Below are 27,783 nucleotides of genomic sequence, written 5' to 3' on the forward strand. Positions count from 1 at the left end.
AAAATTATTAATTGTAATTATGGAGGGTGGAGATTTGGAGTATTTGATCAAAAAAATCTTTTACTAAACTGCCTCTACAGCAGCAGTTTGTGAGAGAGAGCTAGAGAGAGAGAGCGCGTGTGGTCTAAACTGCCCATTTAGCAATGTGTTATTTTTTTAATGTGATTATAGTTCTTCTTACTGTTTCTTGCGTGCTTTGATTAAGCAGCATGTGAGTGCACTTTGTTGTTTATTGTTGTGATTGTTTGTGAATAACCGCTATTGTATATCCTTAATGAGCGTCACACCGATTTAAGGGTGTATTAAATGAAAAAGGTTATCTTCTTGTTGCTTACCGTTGGCGTTTCCTATCTGCGAATGTTTTAATAAAAAAACACCATGAAAGATATTTAAGAGGACTGACTGTGTATGTGTGTGAGTGAGAGAGAGAGAGATAGAGAGAGAGCGAGAGCGCGTCCGTGCTCAAAGTGTTGGATTGTAACAAGCGTAAGTCCCGGTAAGATGATGCTGGGCGCTCTAATAGTTCATCCAAATAGCAACATATAAATGGTAACATGATTTTCTGCCCCCACCCCTTAAAACACACAGCTTAGAGGTTGTGTCTTAATTGGCTTCCTCAGAAATTTTCCCCACGCCACGCCACTGTTTATCAGTGAATGCATAGCTAAAGATAATCGTTATTATGTGGTGTGGGCAATGAAAATGTTGGCAGGAATGTCAAGTTTCAAAGCTGTAACATATTTCCAAATTCTTCTATTTGCAGTCCACCATATGAGAAGATGAATGAGAGATCATCTGAAAGAGAAACAGAGAAGGTTCCTGTTGACAAACCACCAAATACACCAGAAATCATGAACTCTAGTGTGGAGAACGCAAAAGAAAAGGAAGACCATGAAGTTGAAGAGGACAAGGAGAACTATGTCGCTGTTCCTGTTTACCAAAGGGTTAGGATGAGCATAGATGCAGAGAAAAAGCAAAAGGAAGAAAAAGAAAAACAGAGAAAAGATGAGCAGTTAGAGAAAGAACGAAAGCAGCAGCAGGAAAGGGAAAGACTTTTGGAGGAGGAGAGGAAGGCAAAAGAAATTGAGAGACAGCAAGAGGAAGGGAGAAAACAAGAAGAGGAGAAGCAAAGGCAGATTGAAGAAAGGAGAAAGCAAGAGGAAGAATGGAAGAGAAAAATTGAAGAAGAACGAAAAGAGGAGGAGAGGAGGAGGCAGGCCGAAAAGGAGAGGGAGAGACAAGAAGAGCAGGAGAGATTAGAAAGAGAGAGGCAGATTGAAGAGGAGAAAAGGAGGACTGAAGAAGAAAAAGAGAGGCAGAGAGAGGAGGAACGACTGAGACAGGAGAAACTAAAGAAAGAGAGAGAAATGGAAGAAGAGAGGAGAAGAATTCAGGAGATGGAGAGACAGAAAGAAGAGGAAAGACTGAGACAGGAACGAGAAAAAGAAGAGCGGTTAAAGAAAGAGAGAGAAATGGAAGAAGAGAGACGAAGAGTTCAGGAGATGGAAAGACAGAAAGAAGAAGAAAAACTGAGAAAAGAACAAGAAATGGAGAGAATAAGGAAAGAAAAAGAACTGGAGAAAGAGAGGCTGAAAGAGGAGGAACGATTGAGACAAGAGCGAGAAATTGAGAGAATAAAGAAAGAAAAAGAAATTGAAGAAGAGAGACTGAAAGAGGAGGAAAGATTGAGACAAGAACGAGAAAAAGAGAGACTGAAAAAAGAAAAAGAGATGGAAGAAAGGCGAAGAGTTCAGGAGATGGAGAGACAAAAAGAAGAGGAAAGACTGAGAAAAGAACGAGAAATGGAGAGAATAAGGAAAGAAAAAGAAATGGAAGAAGAGAGACTGAAAGAGGAGGAAAGATTGAGACAAGAACGAGAAAAGGAGAGACTAAAAAAAGAAAAAGAGATAGAAGAAGAGAGACGAAGAATTCAGGAGAGTGAGAGAAAGAAAGAAGAGGAAAGACTGAGACAGGAAAGAGAAAAAGAAGAGCAGTTAAAGAGAGAGAGAGAAAGGGACGAGGAGAGACTGAAAGAGGAGGAAAGATTGAGACAAGAACGAGAAAAAGAGAGACTGAAAAAGGAAAAAGAAATGGAAGAAGAGAAACGAAGACTCCAGGAGATGGAGAGACAGAAAGAAGAGGAAAGACTGAGAAAAGAACAAGAAATGGAGAGAATAAGGAAAGAAAAAGAAATGGAAGAAGAGAAACGAAGACTCCAGGAGATGGAGAGACAGAAAGAAGAGGAAAGACTGAGAAAAGAACAAGAAATGGAGAGAATAAGGAAAGAAAAAGAAATGGAAGAAGAGAAACGAAGACTCCAGGAGATGGAGAGACAGAAAGAAGAGGAAAGACTGAGAAAAGAACAAGAAATGGAGAGAATAAGGAAAGAAAAAGAAATAGAAGAAGAGAAACGAAGACTCCAGGAGATGGAGAGACAGAAAGAAGAAGAAAAACTGAGAAAAGAACGAGAAATGGAGAGAATAAGGAAAGAAAAAGAAATGGAAGAAGAAAGACGAAGGCTCCAGGAGATGGAGAGACAGAAAGAAGAGGAAAGACTGAGAAAAGAACGAGAAATGGAGAGAATAAGGAAAGAAAAAGAAATGGAAGAAGAGAAACGAAGACTCCAGGAGATGGAGAGACAGAAAGAAGAAGAAAAACTGAGAAAAGAACGAGAAATGGAGAGAATTAAAAAAGAGAGAGAAATTGAGGAAAGAAAAAGAATGGAAGAAGAAAGACTGAGGCAGGAAGGAGAGAGAGAAAAAGAGAGACTAAAGAAAGAAGAAGAAAAGCTGAGAGAGGAAAGAGAAGATGACAGACTGAAGAAAGAGATGGAGATGGAGAGGTGTAACTCAGTTCGAGAGGAAGTTCCTACGAGTTTTGATTTAATATCGTTTGATGCGACTCCCGACTCCCCGGTGTCTCCTCAACTCAACCAAGTGCTCTACGACGACTTCTCAGTGAAACCACGGAGATGGGGAACCGGAGCGGGACGTTCCTCAACTCCGCCTCCATCCAGAGAACCTGAGCAGAGTCTCCAGCCAGTACCAGTGTCCACTGATCCTGGATCCCAAAAACCAGTGTCCACTGATCCTGGATCCCAAAAACCAGTGTCCACTGATCCTGGATCCCAAAAAACAGTGTCCACTGATCCTGGATCCCAAAAAACAGTGTCCACTGATCCTGGATCCCAAGAACCAGTGTCCACTGATCCTGGATCCCAAAAACCAGTGTCCACTGATCCTGGATCCCAAAAACCAGTGTCCACTGATCCTGGATCCCAAAAACCAGTGTCCACTGATCCTGGATCCCAAGAACCAGTGTCCACTGATCCTGGATCCCAAAAAACAGTGTCCACTGATCCTGGATCCCAAGAACCATGTGGAGAACAGGGAGATGTGGAGGACCTGATGGGATTTGAGCCTGAAGCTTCCAGTCCACACAACTCTTCCTGTAAAAATACAGCTTTATCCGAGTCCAAACCAGAGGATCTGCTGCTGCCAGAAGCACAATCTGACGAGGTGAGACCAATGGCAGTTCGTTAAATATTGGAATATTGTTTATTTATTAATATTGTGATATATGTTTTAATAAGGGACTTTACATTACATTGATTTTATCTCATGTAAAATGGTGTTCTTATGAGGTAAAACAGTCTAAACTCCCTTAACCATAGTTACTGTAATGCTTTTATCAAATGGTGCCGAGATCAATATTATAAAATGCACCAATTTTCAAGATGTCAAATGTCCGAGGCATAAAAGTAAAAAAAACATTGTCAAAATATTTACATTTAGTAATTAGAGTATTATTACTATATTACTAATTTATAATATATATAAAAAAATATAAAAATTATATTAAAAATACATTTTCTAATATAAATAATGTAATATAAAGTATAAAATATAAAAGTTAAAAAAGTCCAAATCTTTACATTTTTTGTTATTATTATTAATAATAATAATAATAATAATAGTAATTGTGATCTAAGGCACATCTTAATATAATATAAAATAATGTAATACAAAAATATAAACATTTTAAAACTTTATTAAAAACTTCACTGTAAAAAATTATATGATCAGAAAGTTATTATAAACTGTATATATACAAAATTCAACTATTTAAGTCCATTTAATGTAATTTAAGTTGAAATGACTTTAACATCCAAGTTGATTGTACTTTAAGGCAGCAACCTTTTTTTACAGTGTTGTTTACATTATTAATAATAATCAGTCATTTTGTCCATTAGTCTCTAAGCGATATCTGAAAAGCAATGTATAGAATATGCATTCACTGTGTTTATCTGCATTTGAAACACGGCTGATGCAACCAGCGTTCAGAAGTATCTGTTTTACTTTATACATTTTGAAAAATTACATCAGTTCATTTTGATGAAGAAAATGTTTACATTTTAATAGAACAAAATCTAAATAGGCCCCACTAACCTTAGTCTGAGCTGGTGGTAAACTCAGTTTAAAAAAAAAAAAACTTAATTTTGTCCCTTTTGGCTTTCAGTAGTTCCATGTGCACAGGCATGTTAGCTTTAGCAGTTAAAGGGTTAGTTCACCCAAAAATTCTGCCATTAATAATGCAACTAACACTTTCAAGCTCCAGAAAGTTTGTAAAGACATCATTAAAGTAATCCATGTGACTGTATTCATGTGTTTATGAAGCGACGCGAGTGCTTTGTTTGCGCAGAAACATAAATTACCACTTTATTTACAAAATGTTAATCTCGAACGAGCGTTCACGAGAGCACCTTATAACGCATGCGTGTTGTGTTGACGCAAGAGCAGATGTAGTTTTGTGAACGCGAGTTGTAAATAAAGTGGTAAATTATATTTTTGTTTTTTGTGTGCAAACAACACCTGCCTTGATTCACGACCATTCAAAGGTACTTTAAAATGATTTGCTAGCAAAATATAAATCAATAAATTAGTAGTTATAGTAGATTTTGTTTTCGGATGGCTGCTTAACAATGTAAGAAACGTTTTCCTGTTGTTGAAAGGAGATCTTATCTGTTAGCATTAGTATTCAACTCAGTCTCTGGTGCATGAATCCTCGAAAATGTACTTAAGTATGATGGCATAGCCTGATATGAAGACACATTTGCTCAGTGGATGTTTGTGTGTTTGCTTGGAAGTTATCAAGCTGTTAAAATGCACTAGAACTCCAGAGGGAAAGATAGTAGCCTACCTGGATTTGCAAAACTTTGCATTGTGTCTTACTAAAAGAACACAATGGCACGCAAAGGCAAAAAGTTCTTGCTTTTAATATGACATATAGAGAAACGCATGATTTTATTAGTGACAACAAACATAATCTGGCGTGAGTTTACAGGCAGTGTAAGAGAAGCCTTGTTATGTTGCCACTCCTCTTGTAGGGTTGACCAGTGTCTTCAGGGCAAGGCCTTTGTTTCCATTGATTGTCATGTTGGAATTTCCCATTGGTGTTTTATGACGGCATAGAGTGATGTCACCGCAGTAGATGGTTTTGTGTTGGGTGTGTGTGTTTGTAGGTATAGATGTGTTTATTCTTACATGACGCTTGTCTTTGAGTCAGGCCTGTGGAATTTTCAAAGAACACATATCGACTGTCAAAGTGTACCGTAACATTTTGCATTTGCGCAAAAGATTATTATTATTATTTTTTTTATTAGGAACCATGTACAATTTCCAACACAAATGTATGTTGGAAATTGTTATACAGTTATACAATGTTATACAGACATTGCCTTTGATTACATGTACACTAATATGTTATGACTGATTCTTGCACAATTAATACTGATTCAGTTATTGTTAGGATGTCTACGTGATATGGGCAAATCTCTTCAATTGTATTAACATGTTCCATGCCATTATTTTAATTATTACGTAACATATAATATAGTAGTTTTACAGCCACTCGCTGTACTGCAACACAAAATGTTCAATTCAAATATAATAATACATTAATGAGTAATTTTTATGAAGTTAAATCAAATTGAATTATTATTATTAGGATGTTTACATGACACGGGGGAACATCTTTAATTGTGTTTATTTGCTCCTTGCCATTATTCACTAAGAAGTATTGTTGTTTTACAGCCATTTTGTCGCTATTCTCTTGTACACGGAAACATTAATGTTCAATTCAAACGCAGTAGGCCTGTTTGTTGCTGCTGTTTTATTTGTCTGCTTCAAATGCTGAATATTCCCTGGCTCTTGAATGGCAGAAATGCGATTGAATTGTATACTTGACGCACTGTACAGTGCAATAAACCACAGTGATTACCGTGATTGTGGTTACTTTAATTATGTTCACAATATTCTGTTTACATACACAGTAATGTAATCACAGCAACATTACATTTCCTTAAAGGGATAGTTCACCCAAAAATGAAAATTCTGTTATCATTTACCAACCAAGCATCCATAGTATATATATTTTTTCATACTATGCAAGTCAATGGCTACCGTCAACTGATTGGTTACAAGCATTCTTCAAAATATCTTCTTTTGTGTGAAATTCATACAGGTTTGGAACAACTTGAGGGCAAGGAAATGATGACAGAATGCACTAGATTTGATCAAGCACAAAGTATGAGCTACAGTACAACTGAGTTTAGAAAGCACCACTAATTATGGTTTAGAGAGTTGAACTTGCATTTGATTCCTGTGAAATGGGAACAGACAGGGGATCATTTTTTTCTCCGATCTTCATGTAAAATATTTGCAAAGCCCTATAGGTTTAGACGTTTATTCCTCTCATATGTAGGTAAAAGGTAGCCTGGCTCCGCCCTCCTGCTCCGCCCTCCTGCATACTTCCGCTCAATTTTATTTCCCTTCAGTACTACGTCTGGGATTGTGGTGTATTCTTTGGTTTTCTCCGATCATTTTTTTGGCGGTCCAATCAGCGAACAGAGGGAGTGGCTGAGAACGATGACGTTGAGGTCGTGCGCTAGTTTGAGTTGTAGGGTTACGTCACGACCAAAGGTTAGCGATTGGTTATGGCAGATCCAGAGTGACTCTGGGCAGATCCAATAGTTTTAAACTTCAACAGAGTACCCGCCTACAAGGACGTTAACGCTTGTCAATGGAGAGAGAGGCCAGACTCTCTGTACAAATGAAATGTACGAGAGTCTGGTAGAACCAGGCTAGGTAAAGGGTGTTTTTAAATGTCAAAAATAATCCTAAAGTTTAATCTCCAAAAATGTTTGAAACAAATAGCAAATGTGCTGTGATGCCGAATGATTGAAATATGTTTGCCATATATTTTATTTTATAAAAAAATTTGGTTGTCACTTTTTGAACCTAATGAGCTTCAGACTTAGAGGCCGTTTACACAATGCCATTTTCAACTAAAAACAGAAATCGTTTAATGTGTTTTGGTCGTTCATTTACACGACAAAGGCATATTGGGGGCCTGAAAATGCAAACTTTTGAAAACAGGTTTCAAAGTGCAAGTTTTTAAAACTGATCCCGTTAACGTCTCTGTGTAAACTACAAAAAACATGAATTTGTGAAAACGAGGACGTCATGTGCATGTGTATTACGGGTTCAGTCTATAGGCGCATAGTGTTTATTTTTTTACAAAGTGACAGCACCAACTACTGGCCTGACAGCAGAATAGCAGAACAGTTTAGTTGTTTTCGCAGATCTGTGATCGTTTTGAAAACGTTGTTGTCTATACGTTAAAAAACGCAAAGGAATAACTTTTCCGTTTTTAGTGCATCGCCTCGGGTCTTGCTGAGAGTGTACACCAGGAAAAGGAGAGAAAATGTGTGCATGTATGGAATTTTTTACATACCACCTCCTCCTCCTCCTTTGGTTTATGTACTCTTGTTAACTTTTTAATTAATCTGTAAATCAACTTTCATTTTTATTTTTTCCAATAACCACGCATAAACATTATTCTCTTAAAAATACAAACATCTACATTCATGTTGCTCACATATTATGGTAGCCATGTTTGTGCTATATAGAGTGAATTTACACCTTTGCCATTATCATGTTTATAAATAACTGAAAAAAGCACAAATGTCAGGGCATGTCAAAACATCAGAATAAGTTTGGGGGGGGGGGTGGGATGGGGGAATCAGCATCCACCTGAACGTGGGCTTAAGAGGTCATATTAAAACTAGGGCTGTCAAAAGATTAATCGCGATTTATCGCATCCAAAATAAAAGTTTGTGTTTAAATAATATATGTGTGTGTATTGTGTATAATTAAATTTGTATCTAGAAATACACACACATGCATGTATATATTAAAGAAAAATGTGTTATTTATATATAAAAAAATATATATTTATATATAGTATAAATTATATATAAATATATACAGTATATGTATGCAAATATTTCTTAAATATATACATGCATGTGTGTGTATTTATATATACAAAATATTTATACACAGTACACACACATATATTATTTAAACACAAACTTTTATTTTGGATGCGATTAATCGCGATTAATCTTTTGACAACCCTAATTAAAACATAAGATAATGTTCTCCTGGATCCTGGATTCCTTTGAAATTCACTGTGATTATAGTATTATTTTAACTTTCCACCTCTTAAGCTGTTGCGAAATGATTTAATCAAATGTAATTCTTAAGAAGCCGTTTGAGCTGTTAAAAGTGAACAGTTGGATCAACTTAAAAAAATTACTTCAATTGGTAACACCTAAAGAAATTAAGTTTTCTCAACTTAAATTATCAGATTTTTCATGATAAAACGTGATAATTTAAGTTGAGAAAACTTAATTTCTTTAAGTGTTACCAATTGAAGTAATTTTTTTTAGTTGATCCAACTATTCACTTTTTACAGTGTTCAGCAGTAAATGGTTATGAAATATGATTCTCAATAATGTCAAGTGGATCTGTTTCAGGAGTAATTTTCATTCGCCTGAGGAAACGTCTATAAATACCCCTTCTGTTGAACAGTGTTCAGTCATGATATGTTGTGTTGTAGTTAACTATGCTATTCGACTCTATCCTTTAGTATGCTGAAGTGTAGTGTGAATAGATGTTGTGACTGGTGAGTGATGTAGTTGTTGAAGAATACTTGGATTGAGGCGATTTTCTAAACCACCGGGGGTCAATAAAGCTACAAAAACACAATTTCTTAAATCAACCATGGTGCTTTTGCACTTATGAGGTTTCAAAAACATTCTTAGACATATTTTGAATTTGGTTCTTATTTCATTTATTCATTCTGCTCAAGTTTCCATGAAATCACAACTGACACTATTTTAGGTGTCCTGAAACCCTCTGCCGTTGGTTTGGTGGTTAAATGTGGTCAGTTGCAGGAGTGTGTGTGTGTGTGTGTGTGTGTGTGTGTGTGTGTGTGTGTGTGTGTGTGTGTGTGTGTGTGTGTGTGTGTGTAATGTGAATGCAAAGCTGAATTTTCAGTGTCTCATGATCCTTCAGAAATCATTCTAATATGATGATTTGCTGCTCAAGAAACATTTCTTATTATTATCCATATTAAAAACAGTCATGCTGCTTTATATTTTTGTGGAAACCATGATATTTTTCAAAAGAACAGCGTTTATTTAAAAATATAAATCTTTTGTAACATTATAAATGTTTTTTTGATCAATTTGATGCATCCTTGCAAAACAGTCTTACTGACATAAAACTATATATATATATATATATATATATATATATATATATACCAATATGTGTTGTGAATCAATTTAACTTTATACTTATAACTGGCTTCTACAAAGTTTCTTGTCCTCACAGTGTGACTGCTGGTGTCAGGTATAGTCTAATGCACACGCAATCTAGGCTATGGCTCAAACTAGACAAACACAGCTTGTTATTCATGGCAAATAGTCAAACTAATGCACAGTGAAGTACAAAGCACCTGATTCAGCAGTAGTTTGCATAAGGGCTTTGTGGTTTAGCAAGTTCACAGGTACAGAAAGGTTCTCACATAAAACTCTTTCCTGTTTTCTTTCTCTGTGTGTCCTTCTACATTTTATTATTTACAAATGCAGTCAGTGACGGGTGATTTTCCTCGATCGGCTTTCATCCCTTCCCCCCTTTCTCTCTGTTTCTCCGAGCTGGGATGTTGTCACTCATTTGAGGGCTGTGCCTGTTTCCGGTACCTGTTCGTACCTGCAGCGGGACAGGTATAAGAGGTGGTTTTGCTGGAGTTCTGCTATGTTTTTCCATTGGGATCTGGGAGAAGTGCACAAGAACAAGTGCTCACTGGACTTCAATATTGGATGTCTGAAGATTTTTTTCCCCTGATTTGTATTTCTACTGCATCCAAGCAGGAAGATTTCACCCGCAGAATGGATTGACACGTTACATGTGCTCTGTGGAGGAAAGCGCCGGAAGAGCGTCAAGGATTGACAGACAACCTGAAGTGCTTTCTGGGATCGGCATAAACTCTGGTCCAGTTTGGTTTACAGGTCAAGATGCCTACAGAGATGCCAGTGTGTTTTGGCTACAACGCCCCCTAGACCTCACATCTGGGATTTATTCCCAGAAACCCAGTAGAGAGTTGCGTTTCCACCAGATACCACTGACTTTCCTAACATACTTTGTAATTTGGGGTAAATCAAGATGCAGTTCCTTGGGGAAAAACTCTCCGAGGTGCAGACACAAGTGTCGGGTTGGGTGGGCAACATGCGGCGCTCATTACAGGAGGCGGTGGAGTTGGTTTCAGGCACTCTGGAGCGTGAGGGAGAAATAAACGAAGAGGAGGACGACGAAGAGCGAGTGGGAAGGTTTGAGAGGGCCATAACACCGTTCAGAAGTTTTGCTTCTCGTGGTCGACAGTCCCTTCGGAATTTGTCTCAGCAAAGCCGGCAGCGTTTTTCCCTGCGCAAACGCACAACTACGTCAAACTCAAATAACGTAAGAGTGTGTGCTCTGCTCTCTCTCTTTCCCGCTCTCGTTTTATCAGACAATTTTTAAGGTATTGTGCTTTCTTGACAGGTCTTCAATACACTGAGTCTGTCCCAAAACATTCCTATTTTTTGTTTTTACTGCATGCTCAAACTTATTTGGAAAGTCGCTGTTGCGATTTTCTTTGTGAAAGGTTGGACCTTGAGGCCAAAATTATTATATTTAGTTGTTATTATTATTATAATTACTTCTGTCATGACAACTCTCTGAGAGATTGGCATAATAATGGATATGGCGATGTTAATGTATTTGGTCTTAGTGAAATAGATCTGCTACGCTGCTGCTGCTGCAGAGCAAGTACCAAGACTTGCTACTGCCAATACAATCACAGCATGTGACCATGTAAGACATAACCCCGTAGCAGATCTATACAGGTGGAGCTGGGGAAGGTGGAGGGTTTCTGAAAGCACGCTTCAGACTGCTAACGGCAACACTACCGGTATTTGAATGTTGAGCAGCAGCTCATTGGCCGCTGATGCAACATCAACCAATCAGCTGCGTTATGTAGATGATGATGTGATTGCTATCAAATGATTTAAGGACCTGCGTCATCTAGAATTTAATGCCAGAACTTGGTATTAATATTAATTATTATTAACTATAATTTAAAGGCCCACTGAAGTGCCTTGAAACGTGCAGCGTTATTCAATGTGTTGACGTATTTTCCACTGAAACAGGAAGACAGGGCGGGACAGAGCAGCTCCTCCCCTTTTTAAAATAGCCAATAGCGTTTCACAGCTCGGCCAGAGCTGTTTAGCTCAGTAAAGTTGCATTTTCACAGTGTAATAGATTTCCCTTTTAGATTTAATATGTGACTGTTAATAAAGCAAAACAGTGAACATAATCATGCTTCCTGAATGCATGTGTAGTTTGAAAAGTTTATAGTGTAATTTATGTTGGTGTTATCTCTTCTACTCATCAGTGCTAATGCCGAGTCTGTCTCTTAATCTCCTTCATATCGCTTTAAAATACAACATTCTGTGCAGAATTCGAATGGGTCCGAAATGTTTACTGGTCTGTGTCGACTCGATCACATGATCCGCTCTGTTATATCGTGTCTCTGGACCGGGGCGAGACACTAACGTGATACCAGACTTCATTCGCCCCGATGGAGCACTGTCTGAATCGTTCCCTGTCCCCTATTTAGCGCACACACTGTTTGCCATTCACCGTGTAGAAAATAGTAAATGTGATTTCAGCAGCAGTTGAAGTGCAGAGTGATGTCCTCAAAATCACTGATCCATAATGGCAGAAGTGAGAGAAAGTGTTTGAACTCTTATATCTTCTAAACGCGCATTTTGTCATTGTTTTGGAGCAAACTAGCTACTTAAGGCTAACATATTCATATTAAAAGCAAAAAAAAAAACTTACATTTTGATTTCTTGGGGACTTTAAATGAATTTAATTGGTTTTGATTATTATTATTATTATTAATCCTTACAATGTGATTACAATTCCTGTCAGCGCACATGCATGAGTCAGTGTGTTCATATGAAATACTGTTAAACAGGATGTAAGGCGTCCTGGAATATTTTAGCTCGGAATCTCGAGCTGTCTAGGCTTGTTTTTACTCACTTGTATATTTGCTCATCCTCTCATGATGGGTCTTCTGTTTCTCTATATGCATCTCTGTCAGTCATGACAGGTCTTGATCCTCCCAAAACTCTAAAATTTAATTGGACCCTTAATTTGGCACCCATTGGTACAGGCGTGCACATGTCTATATAGAGAGGTTTTAGGTGGACTGTTCAAAAGTTTGGGGTTGATATGATTTTTAAATGTTATTGAAAAAGGACTATTTTGCTCACCGAGACTGTGCTTATTTGATTAAAAATACAGTAAAATCAGTTATATTGTGAAATATTTTTGCAATTTAAAAGAACTGTTTTGAATTTGAATATATTGTAAAATGTCATTTATTCATGTCATCAAAGCTGAATTTTCAGCATCATTACTCCAGTCTTCAGAGTCACATGATCCTTCAGAAATCATTCTAATATGATGATTTGCTGCTCAAGAAACATTTCTTACTAATGTTGAAAACGTTTGTGCTGCTTCATATTTGTGTGGAAACTGAATAGAAATATAAAGTTCAAAAGAAGAACAGCTTTTTTGAACAGAAATCTTATGTAACATTATTATAAATGTCTTTACTCTCACTTTTGACCGCTGTAATGCGTTCTTGCCGAATAAAATATGCATTTCTTTCAACAAATAAATAAATAAAAATCTATCTGACCCCATACTTTTCAACAGTTTTGTATGGCCTCTATGATAGTGGATGGCTGTATATGTATCTTTAAATGTTTGTGTAACTTCAGGAAAGAGGTTTTGACGGTGTGTTTTAGGTCACTAGTTGCTGCATGACTCATGGATTGTTAGTAAATATCACGGGACGACCCTAATGGTGCTCCTGGAACAGTAGAGCAGAAATGTAATCCTCTCCCTAGTGAGTAACTACACAAACTAAAGCTGCACATTGACCTTGTTTGCACTGATGTACATGCAAATTTACAAAAGCCATATACAGTAATATGCAGCATGTTAGCAATTTTTGCACAGTATTGTATTGAATGAAACAGTATTTCTTGAACTTTTCATTTGTGTTTGGACATGAGTTTATATAAAATCATATTTCATTACTAAAGACTATTACAAATAAGGTTTTTACATGAATTCCAGTTAATTCCAGTTGTCTTATTTGGATCCCCAAAAACCAGAACATGGTTTAGTGTATTTGAAGTCAGCATGAAATGGATGTCGTGATCATCTTTTCTTCACTATTGTGATGTAAATCCGAGTGAAACGGCTTCTGGAACAAGAACAAATGTGGGCGGGGCTTGATTTCGTCCATGGGGAATTGATTGGCTGGTTGTGGTTTGCTATTGGTGGATCTCGTGAGTGACAGGTTGCCCCGCCCACATCATCAGAGAAGAAAATAGATGACGCTGCAAGAGGGAGGGGAAGTTATTTTGATTAAAGATTACAAGGACGCATACATTTAAAAAAAAATCTAATTAAATCATTTATAATAAATACTGCAATATTCCATTAAAAAATAAGATTTGTCAACTTTGATTTCATGGTGACTTTAACAGAGGTACATTATTGGAATATGACCAAATTCCAATATTAATAGGATTTTCATATACTATATATATATATATATATATATATATATATATATATATATATATATATATATATATATATATATATATAGTCATTGTGTCAGGGCCGATTAGTTTACTATTTCTGTACTCCTTTAAATCTTATCTAGTCTAGTCATTGTTTCAACCAGAAGTTGAAAACTAATTTTGAGATAATTGTAATCACTTTCTGTAGACTTTCACTAGATTATTCCTAACAGCTGGAATAATGGTATCATAATATTAATCAAACCTATAATATTGCCTCGAATTTGATATAAAGAGTTAATACGATTGGCCTGTTATTTATTTTGATCTAGTCTTTGTCATTATACTTTGACACTTTTGACACATTTGTTTTTTATACCAATATGTGTATATATATATATATATATATATATATATATATATATATATATATATATATATATATATATAAAATGTTTGCCCCTAGTTTCCATTACTTCAAACATTAAAAGCATCACACACAGAACCTTTAAGAGTCTCCAACTCTGTCAGTAATATAGCAGAGCATTGAAACGGTGCTGTTTATTCTGATCAGAGATATAGTCATTTGTACCGTATATATACTGGATTGTCTCGTGATGGACATTTGCTCAGAGTCACAGAGAGTCTGATTACGAGGAAGTGTTTCGTTTCCTAGGAACGATTCTTGTACACCGACATGTTTTGAGCAGCAGAGTGATGTGAAATGCAAAGTATCTGTTCTGTGTTCAAAAACAAGTGTGTGTGTGTGTGTGTGTGTGTGTGTGTGTGTGTGTGTGTGTGTGTGTGTGTGTGTGTGTGTGTGTGTGTGTGTGTGTTAGCTGAGTGTGAGTTTTGCATTGGAAACAATCACTTTTGCGTGATGCTGCACCAATCTGCAATGATAGGTTCACTTTTTGTAATCCTTGCCAATGAATGTGAATTGAGAATTTTCTGGTCAGACAGACAGACAGACAGACAGACAGACAGACAGACAGACAGACAGACAGATAGATAGATAGATAGATAGATAGATAGATAGATAGATAGATAGATAGATAGATAGATAGATAGATAGATAGATAGATAGATAGATAGATAGATAGATAGATAGACAGCTAGACAGCTAGACAGCTCAAGCTTGACTGACTTTTACTTGTTGTGAAATTGTATTATTTTGCATTGTGTAATTCAAATTATATTTCTATTCTTTTGTTTGCCACAATATATTTTCAGTAAATGTAAATTCTAGCCAGTTGCTGAAATGTCATCTGTCATAACATTGAGACCTATAATTGTTTTGCTCCTCAGTTTCATTGTAGTGGCTGTTTTCAGGCCATAAGATAGTATGAAATCACAGCAAACAAAAGCAACATTTTTGGCATCTAAACCTCAAAAGCAGGGATTCTAATTGTTTTTCTGTCAGCTGATCCCCTTTGACCTAGAGTAATTTTAAGATATTTCAATAATTTAACAACACAATCAAAGGTTCATGGGTCTCTAATGTCTGTTAATAATCACATAACATGCACACTGGTCACTGATATTCCTCTTTAATCAGACGTTTGACTGTCATGTAGCCTTTGGTTGATTGTCCTACAATGTGATTTAACTTTGTATTGTGTTGCAATTTCAAAAAACTGCACCGGTCAGCTGACCATTTCACATGCCAGATGGCAGGACTTTACTGTAATCTGAGTATAAAGTTCTCCTGCGTTTCTTTGCTCTCAGGGTCAGTTGAAGGACTGTGAACCCGAGGAAGATGGAGCTGCGGAACAGCACACTGAGAATCTGATCGGGGAAACCGATGAACAAAGTGAAAACAACGACGATGTTGATGGGTAAGAAATGACTCGTTTCATCATGTTCACCGCAGCAACAAACCTTCAGTTGTCTTTGAACATCTGAGGACGGCACACAGAGTGTATCACATGCACTCGTTCAGCATTAGAGCAGTTTTGGGGACGTAACTTAAAAGCAAAGCAATGCTACTGACATGTTCAGTGTCTGAGCTGTTCAACAAAACAATGTTGCTTTTCCAGTAACAAGCTATTTGCATTTTCACTGGTATCGGGTGACAAAATGACTGTATTTCTGCATTTTTACACATGGTGTACAAAGTCTAGTAAATGTGCTAAAAGTCTCAAGTCTCCTGAAATGCCCTCAACTAACATTGGGCTTCTTTTCTGCAAATGGTTTGGTTTAGATGATTTCAATGAATGAGTTAAACAATAGATTCACTAATTCATTCAGTAGTACTTCATATCCTCTTAGTAGAAAAAGTATTATTTTGGTAAATGCTGCGGTTTATCTACATGTTTACATTAGAAATTAGGCTTTTATAGTTTTATTAATGCAAATTCACATTTTCAAGTTTGACGTAGTCGCCTTAATGGGGGTACACATTGTTTTTGTGCCACATAAAAAAATATTTTATTTATCAAAGTAATTACATAACTTCAGAGTTATAATATAGTTAGTTGTTACCTTTAGACTAACCATTGCACTACCGTTAAAAAATTTGGGGGTTTTGAATTAGACATTAAGAAGAATATAATATAATTATTCAGTAAGGATGCATTAAATTGATCAAAAGTGACAGTAAAGACATTTATAATGTTACATGATTTCTATTTCACATCTTTTGCACTCGCTATTCATCAAAGATAATCAACATTGATAACAATCAAAAATATTTCTTGAGCAGCAAATAATCATATTAGAATGATTTCTGAAGGATCATGTGACACTGAAGACTGGAGTAATGATGCTGAAAATCCAGCTTTGATCACAGGAATAAATTACATTTTAGCATTTATTCAGATTGAAAACAGTTATTTTAATCTGCAATACTATTTCACATTATTACTGATTTTACAGCATTTTTGATCAAATAAATGCAGCCCTGGTGAGCATGAGAGACTTCTTTTCAAAAACATAAAAAAAATCTACCGAAAGCAACTTTTGAACGGTAGCGTATATATTCACTCAACATTTATGTCAATGATCGCTCATTCGATAAGAGGAGTTTTGTGGATGTCAGTTTTGCTCAGACTGTCTCCTAGTGGTCATGAAATGCATCAACGTTGAGTTCTCTCACTGTAGAGTTGTGTTTTCATCTGTTCAGTCTTGGCACAGAGAGCAGAATCGGTCAAGCCCTACAGAGGCTGACTCGGGCTAGACGGAGAAACACATCTACTGGTTCAGACACGCCAGACGTCCCGGATGAGGAGGAGTCCACGGCGCTACCTGTTCTTGAGGTGCATTTCCGTTTCAGTTCACTGTTTTCTTTATGATATATTACAATAATGTAATGCAATGGAAAATGCATCATTATATTATCTCCGTGTATATATATATATATATATATATGATTGTGTTGTATTGTATAAAAGTGCTCGTTGTGCACCTGTCTCAATGTGTAGTTGTGTGTATTTCTGCATGATCAGTCTGCAGCTCCTCTGCTGGACTCCAGCGTTTTACGTTCGAAGGTCGATCTGGCAAAGAAACGAAGCATAAAGCGTTCCAGGCCGACACGTGCCGTCCGACAGAGAGGCGCTCTTCCCGCGCTGACGGAGGGAACTAACCCTGACTGGAGGTTCTGCGACTCCACAGGTGGGATCATTATAGACACTATAATTCTAATGTTTTTAAAGAAGTCTCTTCTGATCACGAATGCTGCATTTATTTGATCAAAATTACAATAAAAACAGCAATATTGTGGAATATTTTTACCATTTAAGATAGACATTTTCTATTTGAATATATATTAAAATATTATTTATTCAAGTGATGCAAAGCTACATTTTCAGCATCATTACTCCAGTCTTCAGAGTCACATGATCCTTCAGAAATCATTAAAATATGTGACCCTGGACCACAAAATCAGTCACATGGGTAAATTTCTTGAAACTGAGATTTACACATCATCTGAAAGCTGAATAAATAAGCTGATGTTGATGTATGGTTTGTTAGGATGAGACAATATTTGGCTGAGATACAACTATTTTTAAATCTGGAATCTGAGAGTGCAAAAAAATCGAAACATTGAGAAAATCGCCTTTAAAGTTGTCCATTTATGTTCGCGATTGTACTGCATTCACCCACAAAAATACATGTTTCGTTTATTTACGGTAAGAAATTTACTAAATATCTTCATGGAACATGATCTTTACTTAATATCCTAATGATTTTTGGCATAAAAGAAAAATGGATAATTTTGACCCATACAATGTATTGTTGAAGACAGTTGTCCTGCTTCATATTTTTGTGGAAACCAGGGTTCTTCGAATAAAAAGTTTAAAATAGCAGCATTGACCCCAAACTTTTGAACAGTGATGGATCAATCTATTACAGATGCAAAAGATCAGTGTGCCAATGGAGGGGACTCAGAATCAGAAGAAGAGCCGTCCCGGGACGCCGTGTCCTCGCCAGCCCCCTGCCAGCCGAAGAGAGTCCCTATGTTTCCTGGGATGAACCCTTCAGCCCTCATGGTAGAGCATCAAACACTATATGTGCCTGCTGATGGGACCAGTATTGCTGGTACTGTATATGTCAGGTTTTGGATGCTGGTGTCTGATAGTTCAACCAAAAATCTCAATTCTGTCATCATTTACTCACCCTCAAGTTGTTCCAACCCTGTATGAGTTTCTTTCTTCTGCTAAACACAAAAGAAGATATTTTGAAGAATATGGGTAACCAAACAGTTGATGGACCCCATTGGCTTCAATAGTATGGGGGAAAAAAACACTATGGAAGTCAATGGGGCCTATAAATAATAGTATTTTTTTACAACAAAGATTAATAAATCCTGTAAAGCACATGCTTATTGTTTTGAGGCTGTGGTGGTAAACCAACAAGACCAGCTCTAACCAGCATAAATCAGCCTCAACTAGCATACAACTCTAGCCTCAGTCTCAGTGGTTTCAACAAGGTTGTCTCGTGGTTCTCTTCAGGCACAGCTAAAGCGGAGAAGTGGAGTGGTGGAAGCAGAAAGCCCAACAGAAGCCCAGACGCCTCCGTCTGTTCCCGCGCGCTCTCCCCGCACACCCACCATGGCCCTCGGCCCCAGAGTGCTGCCCCCTGTGGACGCAAAGGACAGCGCGTGAGTGCGACCGCAAACAGTCTCATTCTTTGGAAATGAAATTGTCACAATTCTGTTGAATTCATTTTGGTTATTTCAATTGAATGATCCATAATTAATTAACATCCTTATGAAACAGAAGTTACATTAGTCTTTCCTGTCCTTTTCGACATGATATCTGAGTGAAACTACGGTGGCTCAGTGAGCTCAACACACTGCAGCTAAAGAAAAGAAAACTTTAAAAATTAATAAAAATAAAAATGCGTTGTATTTTTTTTGTTTTTCAAAAAAAAAAAAAGAAACACGTTGCAAAGTCTTACAAAAAAAGAAGCTTATTCAAGTGTGCTATTACTTTGTCTACTTTTTATGTACTTGTCAGAAATATACCTTATGTACTTAGAAATATACTTAAAATTGCACTTACATGACTTAAACTGACCAAAAAAGTCTAAGTATATTTGGCCTGTACTTGTACTCAATCTTTTGACCCAGATATACATAAAAGTATAATTAATTATTGTATTAGTGCACTTGGCTTATAGTTGTTTAATCTTTTGATTGATTAAATATTTTGTTCACATAGTTTTACATACTGTCTTATAAACTTGCATTGTTTGAACTGTATTGATTTATAAAGAAAACGGATGTTCCGAATGTGAATTTTGGAGTCCATTGGTAGTGTTACTAGTGTACATAGGAATTTACTTCAAATAAAGTACAGTTAAAGGTATTTCAAGTATAAAAAATAATACCTAAATAGGAAAATAGTAGTGCAAAAAATAAGCATGATGTTACAGTTTTTCTCAGTCGCTTTGGTGCATTTCTCACATCACTATTTACATTTGCACAACAGTTAGTTCAACCTCCACAACATTTAGTCATTTGGGCACATCATAGTAGCAGTTTCTCATTCCTTCCAACAAATTGCAAATGCTTTTGGACATGCATCAATTGCTTTCATACAACTCTCTGCTGTTTTATAACTTTATCATTTGCTTATGTCATGTCAGTCAAAATTAACTATACTTGTGAATGCTGAATAGTCATTCCATATAAAACTAATAGTCCTCATTTCATTGCTTGAGTCATTACATACAAAAATGTTGAACTAGCTGTCAAAATTTGTCATTTAAAAAAAAAAAAAATCCTGAAAAAGTCTCCTAAATTGAACAATTTGCAATTGAGCAAGAGATGATATTCGCTGTGATGTAGATTACTGTAAATTATGTGACCAGACAGAGAGGAACGTCTGGATGTGCATGAATGATTACAGTACCATGTATGTTGTATGTTCAGTTCCAATATGTTCTGCAATATTGTGTACAGTTGTGCACAGCTCTACCCAAAGGGAGTTTATGTTTGTTGTAAATAATGGTGTATTTTTTCTTTGCACAATGCTGTGAACAAATTAGAATTGCAAAGAGCATATGCAGTAAAAATGTGAAACATACATATATTCAGTGTCTTGTACTCAGTTACCTCATAAATACAGTAATGTGTAACTTTACTGTATTTTTCAAATGGCTGTGCAAATAGTATTTAGTGCTGTATTGAGCATTTTCAGGTAGTGTCACCAAGATCTGACTTTTATCATTGGAAAACATTTACAGAGTAAACTGTCATAATGAAAACACGACTAAGCCATTTGACTATCTTGTTCATAAACGATGGTGTCAGGACTTTTTATTTTGATGACACTGACTGTCACGATCCACACACTGGAAACAGGGGAAAGATCCAATTTGCAGTTTGTTTATTAGGGAAAATCCGTACTCACAACTAGTCCAAGCCAGGGTCAAAATCCAAATAAGGCAATCCAAAAACACAAAACAATAAACATGCAAAAACAGAGCAAAGAAGTGGTTTGACAATAACAAGGACTCCGTGACAAACACTAAAACAGACAGGGTATATATACACAAGGAAATGACAATGCTAATGGGGAACAGGCTGAGTGCAATGATGAGTGATAAGGGACAGCTGAGTGCAATGAAAAGACAAGGATCATGGGGAATGTAGTTCAAGAGTGTGATGGACACCGTGGGGAAGGAGGACATCTAGTGGAGACCCAAGGAACATAAACCAGACACTGTGACATAACCTCCCCTCTACGGAGCGGCTACCAGACGCTCCAAGACATGACAGACAAACAAAAGTCCAGGCGGGAGGTGGACTGGTGGAGGATCAGGGGGAGGGATGGGGGGCCAGGTCCATGGAGGGAAACGGGGACAGGGAGTGACAGTTCATCTGGCGGCCAGGGCGGAGCAGAGAGTCCATCGGGCGGCCAGGGCGGAGCAGACGGTCCATCGGGCGGCCAGGGCGGAGACTTCCCCTCGGGCGGCCAGGGCGGAGACTTCCCCTCGGGCGGCCAGGGCGGAGCAGACTGTCCCTCGGGCGGCCAGGGCGGGACGGGAGGAACAGACCAGGGTGGAGACTCTCCTTCGGGCGGCCAGGGCGGAGCAGACTGTCCATCGGGCGGCCAGGGCGGAGACTTCCCCTCGGGCGGCCAGGGCGGAGACTTCCCCTCGGGCGGCCAGGGCGGAGCAGACTGTCCCTCGGGCGGCCAGGGCAGAGACTTCCCCTCGGGCGGCCAGGGCGGAGACTTCCCCTCGGGCGGCCAGGGCGGAGACTTCCCCTCGGGCGGCCAGGGCGGAGACTTCCCCTCGGGCGGCCAGGGCGGAGACTTCCCCTCGGGCGGCCAGGGCGGAGACTTCCCCTCGGGCGGCCAGGGCGGAGACTTCCCCTCGGGCGGCCAGGGCGGAGACTTCCCCTCGGGCGGCCAGGGCGGAGACTTCCCCTCGGGCGGCCAGGGCGGAGACTTCCCCTCGGGCGGCCAGGGCGGAGACTTCCCCTCGGGCGGCCAGGGCGGAGACTTCCCCTCGGGCGGCCAGGGCGGAGACTTCCCCTCGGGCGGCCAGGGCGGAGACTTCCCCTCGGGCGGCCAGGGCGGAGACTTCCCCTCGGGCGGCCAGGGCGGAGACTTCCCCTCGGGCGGCCAGGGCGGAGACTTCCCCTCGGGCGGCCAGGGCGGAGACTTCCCCTCGGGCGGCCAGGGCGGAGACGACCCCTCGGGCGGCCAGGGCGGAGACGACCCCTCGGGCGGCCACGGCGGAGACGACCCCTCGGGCGGCCACGGCGGAGACGACCCCACCGGCTCAGGAACAGGAACAGACACCACCGGCTCAGGAACTGGAACAGACACCACCGGCTCAGGAACTGGAACCACTGGCTCAGGCACTAGAACAGACACCACCGGCTCAGGAACTGGAACAGACACCGGCTCAGGAACTGGAACCACTGGCTCAGGCACTAGAACAGACACCACCGGCTCAGGAACTGGAACAGACACCGGCTCAGGAACTGGAACCACCGGCTCAGGAACAGGAACAGACACCACCGGCTCAGGAACTGGAACAGACACCACCGGCTCAGGAACTGGAACCACTGGCTCAGGCACTAGAACAGACACCACCGGCTCAGGAACTGGAACAGACACCGGCTCAGGAACTGGAACCACTGGCTCAGGCACTAGAACAGACACCACCGGCTCAGGAACTGGAACAGACACCGGCTCAGGAACTGGAACCACCGGCTCAGGAACTGGAACCGACACCGCCGGCTCAGGAACTGGAACAGACACCGCCGGCTCAGGAACTGACACCGCCGGCTCAGGAACTGACACCGCCGGCTCAGGAACTGACACCGCCGGCTCAGGAACTGACACCGCCGGCTCAGGAACTGACACCGCCGGCTCAGGAACTGACACCGCCGGCTCAGGAACTGACACCGCCGGCTCAGGAACTGACACCGCCGGCTCAGGAACTGACACCGCCGGCTCAGGAACTGACACCGCCGGCTCAGGAACTGACACCGCCGGCTCAGGAACTGACACCGCCGGCTCAGGAACTGACACCGCCGGCTCAGGAACTGACACCGCCGGCTCAGGAACTGACACCGCCGGCTCAGGAACTGACACCGCCGGCTCAGGAACTGACACCGCCGGCTCAGGAACTGACACCGCCGGCTCAGGAACTGACACCGCCGGCTCAGGAACTGACACCGCCGGCTCAGGAACTGACACCGCCGGCTCAGGAACTGACACCGCCGGCTCAGGAACAGACACCGCCGGCTCAGGAACTGGAACAGACACCGGCTCAGGAACTGGAACCACCGGCTCAGGAACTGGAACAGACACCACCGGCTCAGGAACTGACACCACCGGCTCAGGAACTGACACCACCGGCTCAGGAACTGACACCACCGGCTCAGGAACTGACACCACCGGCTCAGGAACTGACACCACCGGCTCAGGAACTGACACCACCGGCTCAGGAACTGACACCACCGGCTCAGGAACTGACACCACCGGCTCAGGAACTGACACCACCGGCTCAGGAACTGACACCACCGGCTCAGGAACTGACACCACCGGCTCAGGAACTGACACCACCGGCTCAGGCACTGACACCACCGGCTCAGGCACTGACACCACCGGCTCAGGCACTGACACCACCGGCTCAGGCACTGGAACTGGCACCACCGGCTCAGGAACTGACACCACCGGCTCAGGCACTGGAACTGGCACCACCGGCTCAGGCACTGGAACTGGCACCACCGGCTCAGGCACTGGAACTGGCACCACTGGCTCAGGCACTGGAACTGGCACCACTGGAACTGGCACCACCAGCTCAGGCACTGGAACTGGTACCACCGGAACTGGTACTGGAACTGGCACCACCGGCTCAGGCACTGGAACTAGCACCACTGGAACTGGCACTGGAACTGGCACCACCGGCTCAGGCACTGGAACTGGCACCACCGGCTCAGGTCCTGGAACTGGCACCACCGGCTCAGGCTCAGGAACAGACACCGGCTCGACGGCGGCCATCTTGTCAGGGGACACAGGCTCGGCAGGCGTGATGTGAACAGGCTCGGCGGCGGCCATCTTGTCCGAAGACACAGGCTCGGCAGGCCTGACGTGAACAGGCTTGGCGGCGGCCATCTTGTCCGAAGACACAGGCTCGGCAGGCGTGACGTGAACAGGCTCGGCGGCGGCCATCTTGTCCAAAGACACAGGCTCGGCGGCGGCCATCTTGTCCGAAGACACAGGCTCGGCAGGCGTGACGTGAAAAGTCTCTGGATCGGTAGACGTGACGTGAACACTCCTGGGAATTTCTAGGATATTGAATAGCGTAGAAAAATAATCCAATAATGTTTCAGTGGCCATCTTCTCAGGGGACACCAGCTCTGCGGCAGCCATCTTGTCCGGAGACCCAGGATCGGCAGAAGTGACGCGAACCTTCTCTGGATCGGCAGACGTGTGCCTCCTCCCCCTTCTCCGTCCACGATGGCGAGACGGCGGCTCCGATCCCTCCCTCATGAGTTCAGGGTCGAAGGGGGGCAGGGGAGGAAAGTGATGTTGGACTTCCTCTCGATGACCAACTCCTCTGCGACCTCCCCGGGTCCCACGAAAAATGGCTAAACGGGTTCCCTCAAACCTATCTTTTCCTCTCCGCTCGGTGGCTGGGGAGGAGAAGTGGGCAAACATACCGCTGGATCTCTTTGTGTGACGGAGTCCTTCTGTCACGATCCACACACTGGAAACAGGGGAAAGATCCAATTTGCAGTTTGTTTATTAGGGAAAATCCGTACTCACAACTAGTCCAAGCCAGGGTCAAAATCCAAATAAGGCAATCCAAAAACACAAAACAATAAACATGCAAAAACAGAGCAAAGAAGTGGTTTGACAATAACAAGGACTCCGTGACAAACACTAAAACAGACAGGGTATATATACACAAGGAAATGACAATGCTAATGGGGAACAGGCTGAGTGCAATGATGAGTGATAAGGGACAGCTGAGTGCAATGAAAAGACAAGGATCATGGGGAATGTAGTTCAAGAGTGTGATGGACACCGTGGGGAAGGAGGACATCTAGTGGAGACCCAAGGAACATAAACCAGACACTGTGACACTGACACTTTCATTGACATAAATACTTGCTTTTGAGGAATGGGCTATCCATTTTGAGCAAGTGACACGCTTTTGCAGGTTATCAACTAGGTTTTGCAGTTTGTACTATTTGTTTTGAGAACTGCATTAACTGTTGTGCAAATGTAAATAGTGTTATGAGAAATGCACCAAAGCGACTGAGAAAAACTGTAAGTTCACTTAAAGAAAACTTACAAGTATACTTGCCGTATAAAACTACTAAACTAGTAGTTTACTGAGAGAAGACTTTAAAGTGTACTTTCATGAACTAAATAAAATGTGCTACAAGTACTTATCTAGTAAACTATCAGTATCTACGTTCACTTGTACTGTAGTATAGTTGGAGTACAAATGAAAATGTAGTTGTAAATTAGTTGTGTACACAACGTCTACTACTGTTACACTTAAAGTATGCTTTTATACGCTAAAAAATGGGCCAGTTTAGTCCCAATTAGTATTGAAAAAGTACACTTAAAAGTATACTACTAATATATTGATATTAGTATAGGCTACTTACGACATAAAGTATACTTAAAAATATACTTAAACTTTACTTAAGTATACTTCATAAATTTAACAACTTTAAGTTCACTTATTTTTATTAGGGACCACAGGCAAAGACAGAAACGCGCTGCAAATGGCACAAACTTCAATGTAGGTAGGTAGGTAGGTAGGTAGGTAGGTAGGTAGGTAGGTAGGTAGATAGATAGATAGATAGATAGATAGATAGATAGATAGATAGATAGATAGATAGATAGATAGATAGATAGATAGATAGATAGATAGATAGATAGATAGATAGATAGATAGATAGATAGATAGATAGATCTGGATCGGTAATGATGAATTTAATAAAAATGATCTGAATTATGTTAAGTGTTAGTTATTTGTAATAATTGTGATTTATGTAAATCCAGGTCCGGCCCTTCACCTTCATGGCTGCTTGAGCTCAAATCCAAGAAGCGAATGAATCAGCCTGAAAGTGAAGCATGAATGTGTGTAGCTCAGGTGAGTGTGAGTTCCTCCCTGAATTATGAAGTGTCCTGAACTTTTGATGAGGGTTTTCCTGAAATCTTTCACATCATATTTGCCTCAATGTTCATTATGATTAGAGAACACATACACTCTTAGAAGAAAAGGTTCTATATAGAACCATAAAGGGTTCTGTCAGACGTTTCATATATAGAACCTTTTAGGGGTTCCGGAATCAATTTATGGATTTAATTTTAATGAATTAATTTTGTGAAATTCTTTTTTAACTTTAATTAAATGTTTTGAACTAAACAACTTGTAAACATACTTTATCACTAGAAAAGACATTGAAATCATCCGTTAAACATGAAAGTATTGTGCAATCATTTCTCCTTAAAATTGAGTCTAGAACCCTAAGTTTCTCTATAGAACCCTGTGGAACCTTTTCTTCTCAAATAAGAGTGTAGGGTGGGACGTGTGTATGTCGCTCGCTTCATCCCCAGTAGAGGGTGACAAAATCCACTTTTACATCACTTTGACTTTTTAGTAATTTGGTTGCAAATGTCAGTTCTTCCAGTTTTAGACGGGCGTTTACTCTGCTGTCTTTCCTCACAGGAATGATGCAGTTTGTTGAGAGGAAATCTGGAAGGAAGTCACTAAGATGCCAAAGGAACTGACATGCGTAAATGAGAAGTGCAATGAGCCTTTCATTCTCATACTGACTGATTATCAGATATGTTTTTCAAATATGTGTCCCTGGACTAAAATGTTTGTAGGCTTTGCCAAGATGATGTCCTGTTATGCACCTTTTTACTTTTTAACATGAAAGTCTGCAGCATCATAATCAGCACAAAAAAAGCATGAGATGTTTACAATCAGTCTTGGACCAGAAGCTCATTTTGATTCTGTTTACATTTATTAATTTAGCAGGACGGTAAAACAAGCAATTAATTTTGAAGACGTTTCCTCCGTTCAAACAGGGGCCAAAAGCGCTCGTGTCGTCTTCTGTCCATCTCTGATCATGGGAAAAGCAGATATCAGTATAGCTTCATGCTACAATGCACTTTAAATGAGTCACATCACTGGAAATTGTGCCTTGAGGTCTTAGGCATTACTTTGCATTTGATATTTGATCTATATAAATCAGATTTTAAATATTGTGTTTCTAAAAGTCTGAAGAAATTCATTATGGCATTGCTATATATAAAACATCCATTTTCTTTTTTTTTTTTTGTTCTGTTTACATCGTGCCAATCCTTTAAGACCTATTTCTAAACATGATTTGATGGTAATTTGATCTTGTTCACTTTTATTATAATTCTTTTATTCTCTGTATTTCTACTTGAAATAAAGCAAGCAGAGAAGCATCAGTTAATAATCAGGCTGATTATCATTTACGATGTTTTATTTTGCTTTGTTGCCCACGTCCTTACAGTCCAGCCAAGAACACTTTTACAAAACACAAATCTGAGTTATAATAAGCTGTGTTTTCAGTTGTGTTCCTTTTGAATGTTTTTCAGTCATTTTCAATGTTTGTTTATTGACTTCAGCTGTGTACATTGCTGCTAGAGGAAAATGTTTACTTGTTTAATGTTGGGCAACGGGAGTTGTGTTTTATAAAAAATGAATTATGAATTACAATTAAGGGATGTCTTCATTAAAAAAAATGATAAATGGGAAGC

At 40.0% G+C, this 27,783-nt stretch overlaps 1 protein-coding gene across 1 annotated transcript in view; it reads left to right on the plus strand.

The window, feature by feature from the left end:
• tnks1bp1 (tankyrase 1 binding protein 1) overlaps positions 1–27,783 on the plus strand; it is a 37,964-nt gene extending 10,181 nt beyond the window's left edge. The window contains exons 3-10 of the mRNA XM_081366285.1: positions 764–3,518; positions 15,785–15,894; positions 17,181–17,313; positions 17,503–17,668; positions 18,410–18,546; positions 19,009–19,157; positions 26,047–26,137; positions 26,717–27,783. Of these exons, the coding sequence (XP_081222411.1) occupies positions 764–3,518; positions 15,785–15,894; positions 17,181–17,313; positions 17,503–17,668; positions 18,410–18,546; positions 19,009–19,157; positions 26,047–26,122 (3,526 nt within the window). The 3' untranslated portion in view covers positions 26,123–26,137; positions 26,717–27,783. The remainder of the gene's footprint in view (positions 1–763; positions 3,519–15,784; positions 15,895–17,180; positions 17,314–17,502; positions 17,669–18,409; positions 18,547–19,008; positions 19,158–26,046; positions 26,138–26,716) is intronic.

Source organism: Scardinius erythrophthalmus, assembly GCF_964197995.2.
Source record: "Scardinius erythrophthalmus genome assembly, chromosome: 5".
Lineage (NCBI taxonomy): Eukaryota > Metazoa > Chordata > Actinopteri > Cypriniformes > Leuciscidae > Scardinius > Scardinius erythrophthalmus.